Genomic DNA, 15,617 nt, shown 5'->3' with positions numbered 1-15,617 from the left:
ATTACCTCAATGACAATCCATTCGATGTCAAATTTACTATCAATCATAGCTCTGAAAAAATCGATTTCTTGGACGTAACTTTCTTCATACAAAACAACCGTATCCACAGTCGAACACATAGGAAGTCCACTGCCTGCAACAGCACTCTACACTATCAAAGTTCACACCCGCAACATGTGATCAATAATATCCCTTACGGGGAAATGATCCGCATGCGTCGGAACTGCAGCATGGAGGAGGATTTTATGTCAAATTTAAGGGAGACAGAAAGACTTTTCTTAGAAAGAGGATACCCCAAACAGATTCTAAACGAAGCACAAAACAAAGCCAAGAAAATTAACAGAACTACCACGTTAGCCATTAAGCCAAAGGGGGTGCCCAGCAAAAGTCATATTTCATTTAATACACAGTTTAATGAACAAAGTAGTAGGGTGTATAATACTCTCAGAAAGCACTGGCACTTACTAACAGATGTACCAGGACTTAATGAGCAACTGGGTAAGAGACCCAAGATGACATATAGAAGAGGACAAAATCTTCGTGATATACTCTGCCCAAGTTATGTTACTACCCCTAAAAAACAAACCTGGCTCACCACAAAAACAGTAGGGTTCTTCACATGTAACAAATGTAGCGTCTGCAACCTAGGCATGAACAAGACTAGAAACTTTCGTTTTAACACTGGACGGAAACATACAATTGAACACCTTATCAATTGTAATTCAAATTACATAGTTTACATAATATGTTGCCCTTGCAATAAAATCTATGTGGGCAGCACAAAAAGACCCCTAAAGACTAGAATCCAAGAACATGTTCGAGCAGTCCGAAATGGGGACATGAGGTACCCCTTGACTTTTCACATGAAGGAAAAACATTCTAATACAGACAATCTTCGGTTTATGGGTATTGATCATGTTCCAGCACACCCCAGGGGTGGAAACAGAGAACTCGCACTTAGAAAGAAGGAAGCGGGGTGGATATGCAGATTACGGAGTGTTGAGATGGGACACAATAGTGATAATGAGATGCACTATTTCTTATAAGATATTGAAACACATCTCCTGGTCCTGTCTGGGGCATGTTCCAACCTAGTCGTTGTTAAAACAATATGTATATTGAACTATGTAAACATGTTGTCACAAAGTCTCCTATATTTTGTTTTACTACTGTCACTCAATCTCCCTTTAAACTCTTGTCTATGCTTCTTCCCTGCACACTTGGAAGCCAATAGTGAACTCACATGAAGTATCTTTCAAAATACTGCTATGTTCCCAAGGGTACATTCTAAATCAGAACAGTGTATATATAGATCAGAATATAATCCCCAATTTAAAATAATGTAGTTATGGACAACATAATTTGGTTTGGTTTGGTTTCCAATCAGCGGAAAATCAGGTAGCTTTAAACACCTTTCCCGGCTATTTTGGACCTTGGGACGGGTAATTTAGACATTCCAATATGGCCACGTTATTTATAGCGTTAGTCATATGACCCACATGGGTGTCTTATGTAGAAAGCTAATGGAGGTACTTATGGGAGAAGATTATTAACTGGCCTATCTACTATATACCCATTAATACTCTTTATGTACCCGTAAGGTACACTTAAGCCAATGTATCGGCGGTATATTAGGCCGTTCAAAATATGTCTCTTTACTTCTCGACCTTTGGATGGATATTTCATACATTCAAAGATGGCCACTCTGTTTACGCCGTTAGTCACATGACCCACTAGGGCGTCTAGTTGAGAAAGCTTACGGAGGAATCTATGGGAGAGGATTACTACCTGGACATTCTGCTTTAAAGTCCTTCAATACTATTCACTCACATATAGGTCACTCTCAAGATTGTCTCTTTTATACAATCCGCTGTCCTTTCTATGTATCATATCGGGAAAGATTACACATTCGAAGATGGCCGCTACCTAAACGACAAATATCATGTGATCGGTAAGGAGCGTCACCTTGGAAATCAACACAGGTGAATGAACTTGCCGGGTTATTTGAAAACTATATAAAGTCAGCACTGGCTGTACAAGAGGGTACCGGATCGTGGGACCGTTCGTGTGGCCGTAGACTGTATTGCCGCCCCTTTGCCTTTCCGTAATTAGCATATTACGGTAAGTACATGCCAATTTTTGAAGGTTAAATATAATTGTTTTAAACTGTATCATAGGCTAAGCAAGACAAGCACTTAAGAGGGATATCTCCCCCTTATCCTATTATACCAAGATTTTAAGTCTGCCTATAACAAGAGGGAGCACTTAGTTGGGATACAGCCCAGACAGGGACTTAGATCATTAGAACAGTATCTAAGTACCTTTTACTTTATTACTTTTTTGTGTGTAGGGTGGCCTTTGGGATAGGTTCTAAAACACAAGTAGGCTCCAGTATGGGGTTAGCGAGATCATCTATTAAGAGACAGCCCTGCTTGACACATAATGTAGCACTAGACTGGAATTTAGCTCAAACTTAGGCGCTCTCTTATCTGGTTTCCTCCTTTCAGATCGGATTGGGTACTTCTCCACTCAATTAGGTGGATGACTTCAGCCTTTTAATGGTGTTGAATAATACTTCTTAGATAAAACTCGTGAAAAGATTACGATTCTGGAACTTCTTATATACAGGTAATGCATATGTTGCATGTATTAATCATATATTCTCATTCACAAACTACATCAAACACTTTTGATCTTTAGAGACTATATGTTTGTAGGTGAATATCGTTGATAATAAATAATAAATATAATCATATGTTCCATTTACATATAGAGTACCTGTTTAGGATATATATTAGATATATACACACACCGCTTTTGTTCTGTTTTTATTTTTTCAGCATCTGTCTCACACCTTAGATGGATGAGTATGATTGGGACAGGAGACTATCAGCTTATATTGCTTAAAGTCTGATCAATATCCATAGGAGTGATCTTATCTTCACTTGTAGATTTGGTAGGTACCATATATACTTACTATAATTTATGATTTGGGTAGGAACTTCAAGTGTATTACACACAAAAAATCTGCAACTACGGAATGACCTTTTTTTATAATAAGACAGATCGAAACAATAAATTCATATGGCAGTATAAATCTCCCCCCTTATTTCCCAGTTTCTTTTCTTTTCCTTTCTTCATTTTTCTTTCCTCTCCAAGTAGTCACTTGATGCTGATGTAAGATAATTATTAATATGGACACTCAATATGATAAATGTAATGCTGCTGTGTTAGGTTCTCTTTGTGGGGTTCATTGTGAAATTATGGATATGATGTATAACATAAATCATATCCGTATTGGATTGTAAATACTTTTCTTAATTTTAGAGACCTTATGAAAGAGCAAAAATTGTTTGTCTCAATGTAGGCCGCGTGTACCAATTTATCATCGAATGTATGATAATTTTTTAATTGTTTAAAAAACTCCTTTTGTAATTGTAATTATATAACTATGTATTTTTAACAGCCCTGAAGAAGTCCTGTGTCAGGACGAAACGCGTCGGCTGTACCGTACTGTATTGAAATTGGAATAAAGAACTTGAAATCAAGAAATACTCAGCCTTCTCAATTGAAGTTGATATATATATATACTGTTATTGTTAAATTCTTTCATAAACTTGTGGTGCTTCTTAGCTTTTGTTTGACTCAACTGATTATGTTCCTTAGGGAACTAGCACTGTAACAATGGGTGCTATTCAGAATGCACACATCCCCTTGATTTATGTAGGATGAAATTTTATTGAGGGTAAGAAAATAATAGGGTGATATTAATTCCAGGTGCCGGTAACATAGAAGGTTCCATTGTTAGTCTCTTTGGCAGTTCTACCTTAAAACAGGACTATAATCATTCAAGGCGGCACTGGCCGTACTGGGCATCAGGCGTTTCCCGGGGAGCCTGGAAGGGTGGGAGCCGGTTTTGTAGCAGTGCAGCAGTTTTAAAAGCACTGAAATTTCCTTGTATATCCAGCAGTTTTCTGCAACAATAAAAGTATCAATTTAACTCTGGTGTTTAGCTTACTTGCTGGAAAGACATGGGAGTTTTTCTCTAGTGGAAGTTTTGACTCATCTAAGGTAGAGCAAAGGGTTAATATGCCTGCTGCAAAGAACATGCACAATGCATATCAAAGAACAATAAGTTATGTGCATAGCTCAGTTGGTTACTGCTTTTGTCAGAGATTCTTTTGGTACTGTGCAGTTCACAAGTTACAATCGTAATCTAAAACAGTGAGCTATGAAGTGCCATCAAAGAGCTGCATGCAAACTGAATGGTACAGGTTGGAAAGTTATATTTGTTCTCCAGTCTTTCATTATACTGATGTTGCTGAAAAGGTTTGTTTGGGAAGAATTAGATTGTTATTATTAAAGTCAACCTTAAACAATGTATTGTTCTGAATCCTGAGTTTGTGCTTCTCCATACCAAGCACTCTTGAAAAATGCCTACCAATATGGATGACATGTGAATCCTACTTCTTACAGTCCCCTTTGCCTTATGTAACATTTTCTATATGCTGATTTACACATGTATGATTCATTGTCTCTGTATGCGTGTGATATAAAGTGCTCTGACGGGAAACATCGTAGTCAGTACACCGCGATGCTGTTACATCGCGGTTGTTACAATGAACGCGATGTAACCACGCGATGCCATTACAACGCAAGTCTTTACATCGACTTGTGCTAGATGGCGTGCTAACATTACAAATAGTGTAGTTTACTATCCCAACACCTTCCCTACTGTTAAGTGGATTGGAGTTGGAATAGTAAATTACGCTTTTCTAATGTTAGCACGCCATCTAGCGCAAGTCGATGTAAAGACTTGCGTTGTAATGGCATAGCGTAGTAACTTCGTAGTCGTTGTAACGACCGCGATGTAACTGCACGCGTTGTAATGACTTGCGTTGTTACGTCATACATCCGCTCCGACACCCTACAGTGGTATGAGAGGTGCTATAAAACAAATAAAATACATGTGAGAGGGGCACCGTTGGAAGGTGATAGTGAGGGAATCATTGAAGAGCCCCAAAAAGATTTTTGTATCCTGGTGCACAGTAAGGTCATTTACTATGCTTTAAAAGCTAATAAATTGAATATATAATGAGAAAGGTGTTGTAGAATGCACCACTTATCCCCAAATTTCCTTGAGGGGAGAACGCCCAAGTTCCCCCTTTGTAGTGGCCTGGCTCGCTCACTGTACTCACTATGCACCACATGGGGGCTGGTCTGACAAAATTCGCCATGGCTGCTTTTGGTTCCAAGTGCGGCCCTGTAAGCATGGTATAGGAAGTACCTGGGAGGTTTACTCCAGAGGCCTGCGGTGTAGCCACTCACTCTCTCACCTGTTGATGTCTTACCTATGTATTCATTCACATCCACAAATCCATCGCCGTTTTTATCAATGTCTTCTATGGTTTCCTAGATTAATAAAAACAGACAAAGAGGTTCATATGTTTCGTCTGAGGTCAAAGTAGTACTGTAAACATCTTTAAACAACCAATTACATTCCCAGAACACTGGCTCCTGTCACGAGAAACAAATACAGTCAGGTAAGGAAAGAACCAGAGATGGAAGCAGCAGAAAGATAAAGAGATGGGCAAATAACACAACAACCATCTGAGCCTGCCCAACCATGCCCAAAGGACAGAAGGCCCTCGGAGGGCCCCGGGCACCAATGAAGCCAACACATCCCTGCACATAGGACTATTCAGTCCCAAGCTACCATTCTAAAGGTATGTAGAGGAGTTGTTTTAGCTCAAGCCCCTCTATCCTCTGCTGTATTCTGGTCCTCATGAGCGGTGGCGCAGAGTGCTCTTCCTCACTAAATGAGTGATGTTCACTCTCAATGTAAAAGGAAGGGGCAGATCTGCTCACCTTCACAACCAGGTCCTTCATGTAGTCAAACTCCTCGGGATGCAGGAACGCGGTGAACTCGTCACGCGTGGCTATCATGTCGCCATCCTTATCAGCCTGTTTGAAGCGGCGCTCATCCCGTTTCATCATGTTGCGGTATGTCTCCTTATCCGGCAGGTCATTAAATTCCTCACCTGGAAGAGGCAGATCATTAGCTGCTCTTGCCTCATACTTTTTCCACCACTGTTCTCATCATCGTGAAGAATACTATTAAAACTTTCGTTTTAAGAGCAGATTCATTTGTGTTGAATAGTTAAATGCAATAGATGAAGCTACTTTGACATGCGAGAGACCAGAGCATGCAACTGCAAAACATACTGAAGGGAGAAAAATGGCATCTACTGTCAACAACTGCAAAACAGACTTAGAAAAATATTATTTCAGAATTAGCAAAAATTACAAGAACTAGGACAACATTAGTGAGAAAGTAACAGTGTTTTTCAATACGAATAAATAGACCCCTCCAAGACAGTGGATGGCCAAAGATGAAGAAAGGAGGAGGGAGAGGGTGGAAAACAGAAAAAAAACATGATATGTGGGTGCAGAGGGGAAAAGATTCACTACCATTTACTAAGAACACAAGGAGAGAAAAAAAAAAAAAAAGAGGAATGGCTCAAAGTTTAATAGTCCACAATACAGAAGCAAATGGATCTAGAGATAGCGAATATAGAAAACAGAAAGAGAGGGCAGCAGGGCCATAACAAAGCGCCTTGAGGTTGTAGAGTGATACAGGACCCATAATCAGCTATTGCTGCTGATCCCAGGAAAGTAAGCGAGTACACAAGCTAACACAGAAGAGAATCAAAGGATACTGAATCCAGGGCCAGGTACCACAGAACACAGTAAATAAAGAGGATCCAGAATAACAACCAGCTACTGCAGACCAGAAGATGAAGACAGACAGAAACTACATCCAGACACAGCTACAACAAAAGTTCAGAAAAGTGAGCAACAGAAACCAGAGCCACATACCACAGAACACAGTAGAGAAAGGAACTATATCAACAAGCCACTTCAGAATGGAAGATGGAGAGAGAAACTAGATCCAGACCACAAAGCACAGGAGATCGAGAGACAAGAACTAGAACCAGCATACCACCTAAAGAGGAACCGGGTCTACTGCAGACCGGAAAATGGACCTGGATAGGAACTGGGTTCAGTGTCAGCTATTACAAAACACAAGAAAGCGGGAAGCATGAACCAGTCAGTTACCACACAGCACAGTAAACAAAGAGGAACACCCGACGATTGCGGACCAGAAGATTGAGAGAGATGTGCACTGCATCTCAATATAGCTAGCGCAGAGGACAGTAAAAAAAACAATTAATACATTCAGGAGCCGGCAAAAAGAGACTAGAGACCCAAAATGAGTCCACAGACAGGTAGAACGAAAGAACAAGCAAGCGAGACATATGACCTGAGCCAGTTGAGCACTAGGGGGAAAAAAAAAAAAAAAAAAAAAAAGTCTTGCATGCATTTACAGCACACAGAAAAGAAAGGAAACAAGCATAAGAGCGTTCCACTGCCCAAGAAAAGAGCCCAGTCAAGTGAGTGCAAGAGAAAAATACAGCAAAATAGAATTAAGAGTCAACAAACTGCATCCAGAAGTAGCTTCTGCAGGACAAAGAAAGGGGAGGAAGTGGTCAAGATTTGCACAAAAAACTTAAAGGTAGAGAAACAGGATCCAGAAAACTAGATGCAGCTAAATACAGAATAGGGAAGCACAATCTTGATAGAGAGTAAGTAACTGCAGAAAAAAGAAAGGGGAAAATGAGAAATAAGATCCAGAGTGAGCGCCCCTAAAAACACAGAAAGGAGTGAGACATCGGACCCAAACCCAGAAATTGCTGGACAGAGAACTGGAAACATAAAAAGAGAACGAGGATAAAAAGCACAGAAATATAACATCTATTCCAGAAAAAAAAAAAAAAGGGAAGCTTTCTGCTTAAGACCTCCCAAGACTCAACCACATAACGGCATCAGCGAGAGATTGAAAGCAGCTTTGGCCGAGCACTAAACTTGCACTTACTGCCATGCAGCATGCAACAAACACGGCCACATGAAGACCCCAAGCTCCTACAAGACAGCCTGCAGTCAGCATTGCAATCCCCTCTCCTCACCTAGATCCACACTCTAATTCTGCTCTCAATCATATTTAGGGGGAGGGATTGTACAGTCATGGCTAATAAGCTCAGTGCTGAGAGCCTTACCAATGATCATGATCTATATAAAAGGCACTTATCCTACCAGAGGCCTCTTTACAGCTAGTGCACCATACTGGAAAGTGAAGGTACGGTGAAAGATAAGAATGCTTATTAGAGCACTCTACAACTTCCTGTAATGACATCTCTACTGCTACACAATCTACAATTGGAGTCATTTTTCAGGAGGACTTACAACTTACATCTTATAGACATTCACATACTTTACATGCTCCCACCTTGGTAGAGCCTGGAATAGTCTTTGAAAATGTTAAAACATATTGTGGTCATCAGGAGTGTTTGAAACAGGACTTCATCAGGGAACACAGAATTAGTGGTACGCAGCTGTCCAGCACTCGGAGTAGGTGCTCCCAGAATTCCATGAAGCTCTATCACTTTCCAGCCCCATGGTCACTTCCCTTCCAGATTAGAATTCGGACAGGAGGATGTGGCCATCTTTGGATGGACAGCCCTGAAAAGGATGCAAAGCCGACCATGGTTCTTGGGCTTCCAATGCGCCAACATCCACCACCCAAACCCGGTTGGGTAGGGAATTCACACTAAAACATCTGCCACCACAGTGCAGCGCCCAATCTTCCTAAGCAAGAGTCTGCACAGAACACAAAGAGGACAGCTGAATCCTTTCCGCATTCTTTTGATGAATGTTTGACGGTGATGATCATCAAGGCTCATCGAGGCATGGCGGGACCTTGTTTGTTTATGTTTGCAAAGAGATGGACGGTACCACTGCACTCTTTGTGGTGCCAACCTAAGGGAATTTGACCTTTGCTAGGTGACATTTTAATATTTTCCTCACCATTAAATTGATTTAAGAGCAAGGTGAATGCACCTCAATTATTAGAGTGAATGTAGGTGCTTCAACAGCTTAGACTCAGAAAGTTGCATGTGTATTCACTTTTCATGGGAGGCATGAAAAACACGGTACCCTCTTCTTAGATCTTAGCCATCCTCCATGAAACTTAGTGCTGCCTAAGCTAAATGTGTTGGTCTGGCTTTTAAACGCCTGCATCCAAATATCCTTTTTTGAAGTGAGACTTGACTATACAATAACTTGGCCCAGCTTGAAGAGCAAGCGAACCGCAAACATTACGAGCCGATAAGCTTTACACTCTCCATTGTGTGAATGATGAAATATGTGCCCCAGATAGGTCCTTTTCACTGAAAGCCCTCACCGGTTTACGCATCACTCGGTTCTTCTGCTAGTCTTCTCCTAGTGCTCAGTTATTAGCGAACGGTTCATTCCGCCCATTGGATCTCAGAAGAGTGTGAGGACACTATGTTATTGTGTGGTTGACCATGAGATATCGGACCTATTCACCAGTGGTTTGTTGCTCCTGGACATGCTGCTATTTTTAAACCCTAAAAATACAATGTCGATATAATTGTGCATACATCAAAACATTTGGTGAACAGGTCATAGCAGGAATACCGGTAGAGGAAGATAAAGACGTCCACACTCTTTAAAAAGCTGCCACTTGTTGGAATCGAACAAGCAGCCGCATAGTGATCAGTACAACCATTCATGTGGCAGGAGTGCTTTGATTTTGAGGCTAGCCAACATGTGTTGGTGATTCAAGCAAGTCATCTTTTCAGCTGGATGATCTTTAACGCTACCCTATCCCGATCTAAAAGAGACTACTAGCGACTCAACCATAGGATAGGACTTTCTGAAAGACCCATGCTGAAAAGGCAGAAAAAGAAGGGTTCAAGTGCCAGATGTTTGCTACTGGGAGTCTTTGAGATCCCTTCGAAAAGAAAGAATGTGCATCAAAGAATTTGCGTGTTCCACCGGTTTAACCTCCTGGGGATGTTCTCAATTTCATTTTTAAAGACCATCTTGAATCGAACCAGTGGATTGCACGAGTATGCAAAGGTTGTGCATCTATGAGAACGTCCAACTAGTCTTACAGATATGTAGTGTGGTTATGCTCTTTGTGGCCAAGATACTCGGGCGTCTCACTGTGTGCAGCTTCCTGCTGTAGCGCTCGCTTGTGTGCCCGTGATGCTCCTAAATTCCAACCTCACCCGACACATTAATCTTTACTAAGCTACTCTCACTGGGCGGCACTCTCACTTGCATGCCCCTCGCTCCCCGCCTTGTCCTGAACGTTACCTCCTGCTTTAGCTCGGTGACCAAGCAACTCACCGGTGTGGCCCGAGATCCTGGCCCAAGCTGCTGCCCCCACAGTTCACTTCCTGCTCTCTACTCCCTGCCAGACCTTCACTCATCCAAGTACAAGGAGTTCCATTTCAGACCCCCCCCCCACCCAGCTCCTTCACAGGTTTGCCCGGCTCTCCATGCCTGAACTGCACTCACTCCTCATCCAAGTACAGGTAGCTCCCTTCCACAGCTCCGACTCCCTCACTAACTTGCCCGGCTCTCCTGCCTGAGCTGCTCTCATCTCTCACCTGCATAATAGCCGTACGTGGTGTTTTTGTACTCCTCCCAAGAGATGCGGTCGTCCCCGTTCTGGTCGTAGTCAGACCAGTGCTTGTTGACGTTCTCATAGATGTAGCGGTTCTGCGTCTGATGGATCCAGTCCTTCAGCTCTTGGTGGGTGACCACGCCATCCTGGTTTTTGTCTATCTTGGTGACAATCTTCCTGCAGTGAAAGGGCAGAGGTCAGTGGGAGAGGGTCTCACCTATGAGATGGCTGTAGAGCTGGTCGCTGTACTCCTTCCAGGACACAAGGCCATCTTTGTCCTTGTCGTAGAGCACCATCTGCTTGGCTACATCCTCGTCCACCCAGCGACCATGCACAAGCTTTATCCAGGACAGCAACTCCGGCAATGTCACCAGGCTGTCATTGTCAGCGTCAATCTTATCCACTATGCGTCTAGGAAGGAGCAAAGCTGCTTTAACAGAGGTAAAAACTCCAGAAGGAAACAGAGGCCGACCTCAAACTACAGGAAATATCATGCAGCAGCCTCAGAACAGATAAAAGGCAAACCTTGTCCCATAGGGCTGGGGAGGCAGATGACTGCTTGGATCACCAGGGTTCAGCACGATTAACAAGTGTATTTACAACTAACAGCAGACAGGGGTACAAATAAAGCATGCATGCGTACGTGTGAAGAGCTACAGGCAGATGCAGCTGGTTATAGGTCTCAGTTGGTATGTGTCAATGGATCAAATACGGGAATGTAACATGCCTGGGAAGTTGCAGGTACCAGTGACTGAGTTACGTGTAAAGAGTAGTACAAGTGGGGCGGGAGGGTCAAAGGTAGATACCGGTAGGGACAAATATGAAGGGAGCTAGAAACAGCTAGGTGGGAAATGTTACAGTAACAGCAGTGGAGGCAAGGGTGCCTGGAGAGAGTGATTGGGCGACAGGAAAAGCCGGGGAGATCTTTTAAGTATGAGCGTGAGTGATGTGCACAGATGTTGTGAGGTAATGGCAGAGTTTGAAGGAGTGTGTGAACGAACACAAGGAGAGAAACAGAGGATTTGAAGGAGTAACAGCCAGGAGTGAGTAGAGATGTTAGTAGTAACAATAGCAGGTGATTTATGTGCGTGAGGGGGGCAATCATGGCTCGCTCAAATCTGAAAAGGACCAGTAGAAAGCCATACCTGCCACATAGAGGGTTGGACAGTGGCCTTAGATGTGTTTGAGGCAGAGAGATGTGGCGGCAGGCGGTGATGGTGCAACACGAGAGGGGAGGCCTTATGATGTGGCACAGACTTGAAAGCCTCTAAAGACTGGCTTCAAACAAGGCCCGCGTTTGGACCCGCTGGCAGGGGAGGGTGGATTATTCCCAAATAAGGAAACATTTCAGAGTGCCGCTCGGGAAGAAATGCATTGGCATCCGAAGAGGCCGGGGCTCCCCCAGTGCACGCACGGTGAGACGTGGGTGTGAGGAGACGCAGAGTCCCGGAGACAGCACCGTACGCTGGCCCCGGCGCCACGCGCACAGAGCGGCGCACAAGCCATGCATCGTGCCACGCAGGCACCATAATCATCCCCACCTGCCTTACCCATCAACGGCAGTGACCCCCCCTCCTCTCCATCCGGTGGGACCTAAGCTGATACTCACCCTGGAAAGCTCGTGAACCCCTAAACCGCCGCAGCAGGAGGTGTTCTTCAGATAATTCACACAAAACATTAACTTTTTAATGAGATTAAACAGATTTCTCTCACGCAGACCTTCGGCTAGTTGAAACATGATACTCGGAAGGGAAAGTGCAGAGCAGCACCAGGTGTAATGATCAACACAGGCGACCAGAGCACGGTCTGGCGTTTTTGACATGCACAGTACCCCTTGGCATACACGCTGACCCCCCTACTCCTGTTTAACAACCCTCCGTGGTTCCTCGGTAAAATGCCGCTTCTGCATGGAGGTGGTGATGGGAAGCTAACTCTCCCCTCCAATCCGCTCTTTTTAAGAGCAGTCAGTTATAGGGCTGGCTACATTCACACGGTCACATAAAATGAAAAGTTTCACAAGGTGAGGGTAAAGGACGGGAGTGGGGTGGAGGGGGTGCGGGGGGGGGGGGTTGAGCGGCAGTCGTTCTTAAGTATATCTTGGATGGAAAGACGATTTCTGGGAGGTAAAAAGAGTTTAAAAAACGCAGCTCTTTGGGAAAAGAATGCACAAAACTCACCATATATGTTCATACTTTGTGGAACGCCTGGGTTCTAACATATGGTCTTGTCCTCCTATGTATAGGATGCCTCCCAAACCTCCTCCCTCTTCCAGAGCTCCCCACCCTAGTGGTCACAGTATTCTCATATACGTTTTTTAGTTGTATACTTGGTCTCCTCCTCACTGTAATGTATCGTCAGGAAAAGCCTTTATTGAGGAAGCACACTCAGGGACCTCTTAAGGATTTTGGGGGCCCTGGACCAAACGTATTTTGGGGTCCGGTGTTAGGAACAGATTTGAATTTATGATCTAGTTGCAGCCCTTTCGTGCCCTCTTTGGTCAAATCACTGGCAGTGCACAGGCACACTGGTCCAAATTCAAAACGTGTTTACATTTCATATTCAGGGACAGTGATGTGGTTTTCAATATAGTAACACAGCGCCACCTCACTATTATTGCAAATAATATCTGTGTGCCCCTCCCATGGGAGGACCTGGTTTGATGTAAAAGAAACTTTTTTTGGGATGTTGCATGAAACAAACACATTTCTCTGAAACATGTCTGCAATAGACGCTCATACATTCACCCCATTAAAAAATAAATTAAAGAAAAAAAGCTGTTTACAATAATCTGTTTAAGAATAATTCAAGTTCATCAAAGCAAGATTCTCACAGGCCCACCCCCCTCCCAGGAAGGCTGGGGCCCTGGGCCAGATCCCACTTTGCCCATGTCGTAAAACGTCTGAGCACACTCACTTTTTGCTAGATTTAGTGCTGTTTTATTGACGTGGGGGGGGGGTCCGACATCCAGTGCCCAATGTATGTGCTTTTACCTCTATAGTATAGGTGTAATTGGCTAATACCGGATTAGCATATTTAACTTCTATAGGAAGCTGGCTCTGTATATACTATACCAAAGTGAGGTATAGTGTGTACAGAGTCCAGTGGAACCACAAAGTTAGACAGAGGTCAAAGTAGACAGCACCTTACTCTCTATTTGTGGTAGTGTGGGTGAGCAGCAAGGCTTTATCAGAGGGTAGTGTTAAGCATTTGTTGAACACACTCAATCAATAAATGATATCACACACCCAAAGACTGAACTTCAGACCAATTGATTTTGAATAAAATTATTATTTTAGTTACTTTATTTTTCTAGAACCAAACAAGCCTGGCACATGTAAGTGCTAAGTACTTTGCAGTAACAATACAGTTTAAAAATGCAGTAGTATATATACTTTGGTTTGATTACAGTAGAACTACTAGTAATGCAATGCTTTGAAATATTGTACATATACTCTGTATTGGCTTTTCAATAGAATGTCAAATAGATTACTTTGCAGATTACTTTTCTTACAAGGTGTAGTATACCTGGATACTGCACTGGGACATTTTCTGTAAACAAGTAAGTAAAAGCGTTTTTGTCATTTGGTTCCAGTTAAAGAGACTTTTATATATTTTCCAACTCCACCCAAATACTTTTCACAGAAAAACACTCAATGTTATCCTATGGAGGAAACTAGGGTTATCAGGTTCAAAGGTGGGACAAAGGTCTTCTGGGTAGAACCACCACTTGGAGAGGTAAGTTGGGATGCTGGGGCTCGGCTAGACACCATCGGTTGGGCCACCCAAGGCCGTGGGGCATCGGGTGTGGGGTTGTCTATTAGGGTTGGATCTTCTTACCAGCTCCTTGTCGTGGTTGGGGGGGGGGACCTTCCGGATTTAGGCTGCAGGCGTCCACTGGAGGCTAGATGCAGGTCAGTGATCGGTGGATCTTGGGTCAGGATCGCCAGGGAGACCTCCTCGTGGTGTTGGGCCAATCGAACTCAGGCCGTGGGCTTCGGGTGCAGACTCGTAGATTTAGCCCGAGCTGGAGTACGTTTGGGTTGAACAAATCCGGTGCTCACGGGAGACAGAGTCTTTTCTTTTGAAGGCAGGGCAGGTCTGTGGGGTTCTTGAGGTTGCTGGCTGCAGGACACACCAGTTTTGATTCTGCAGGTTCGAGGTGGGGAAGGGCCGTAAGGGCTGGAGCCAAGTCAGTGGGCGTCCTCCTCTTCTTAGCTTCGGCACGGCTGTTTGGTCCTTCTTCTTTTCTTCTTGTAGTTTCTTGTCTGAGGAAGCAGGGTTCAGGGGTGCCCCTAAATACTAGATTTAGACAAGTTACAGGTAGGTAAAAGGTTAGGACCAATGAGTTCCTTCCCTGGGGTGGGGACCAATGGGTTCCTTCCCTGGGGTGGGGACATCCCCAATTATGCCACCCTCCAGTGGGAGGGGGGGGGCATAAGCCTCACCCTGGTTGGTTGGGTCCCCCCCATCTGCAAGATGGCGGGGTCTGGGAGTTGTGCTTCACCTCGCCTACCCCACCTGAGGGGTGGAGTTGGCAGAGGTGGGAACACTTCCCTTTCTCACTTGGTTTTCCCGTCGGTTCTCCCGCCCAAAGTGGGGGTCTGAACCGGTGGTGACCAGTTGCTGGGAGTAGCAAAAGGCCTGGCGAAGCTCACAAAGGCGGCAAGCCTTTGAAGCTTCCCTTTCGTGGACCATGCCTATCCTAGGGGAGGAGGCTTGGCACCTCGTACCAGGATGAGCATTGTTTCAGACCCCTGAGAGCAGCAGTCTCTCGACCCAAGGGTCCAGAAACAAGTCTGGTGGTGGCAGCTGAAAGCAGCTACCCAGCCTGGACACTAGTAGTTCAAGTCCCAAAGTAAAGTTTATTTAGACCGTAGGTCTTTAAACCACATACATTAAAAAATTGAAAACAATATAAAATTAATCTTTTTATGCCATTTTAAAGTCAAAAACTCCTTTTTATCTTAAAACTTCATTCCTAACAGTTTTTGCAAGCAAAATTTTAAAACAGGAACCTTTCATATTAAATCACAATACTCATAACTTCACTTAGGCTTATAGT

At 43.7% G+C, this 15,617-nt stretch overlaps 1 protein-coding gene across 5 annotated transcripts in view; it reads right to left on the bottom strand.

The window, feature by feature from the left end:
* Positions 1 to 15,617, bottom strand: part of LOC146809342 (reticulocalbin-1-like) — a 28,695-nt gene that overhangs the window by 5,504 nt on the left and 7,574 nt on the right. For 3 of the 5 annotated variants that reach the window (XM_085616140.1, XM_085616144.1, XM_085616141.1), the window contains exons 3-5: positions 10,539 to 10,732; positions 5,869 to 6,041; positions 5,352 to 5,412 (exon numbers count right to left, since the gene is read on the bottom strand). In XM_085616140.1, coding sequence (XP_085472266.1) covers positions 5,352 to 5,412; positions 5,869 to 6,041; positions 10,539 to 10,732 — 428 coding nt within the window. Of the gene's footprint in view, positions 1 to 5,351; positions 5,413 to 5,868; positions 6,042 to 10,538; positions 10,733 to 10,772; positions 10,967 to 15,617 lie in introns of all 5 variants that reach the window. The other 2 variants (XM_085616142.1, XM_085616145.1) reach the window with 1 other exon arrangement.

The sequence above is a fragment of the Triturus cristatus genome, chromosome 7, assembly GCF_964204655.1.
Source record: "Triturus cristatus chromosome 7, aTriCri1.1, whole genome shotgun sequence".
NCBI lineage: Eukaryota > Metazoa > Chordata > Amphibia > Caudata > Salamandridae > Triturus > Triturus cristatus.
Note: the sequence above shows the minus strand (reverse complement) of the source record. Positions and strands in the feature narration are given on the sequence as shown.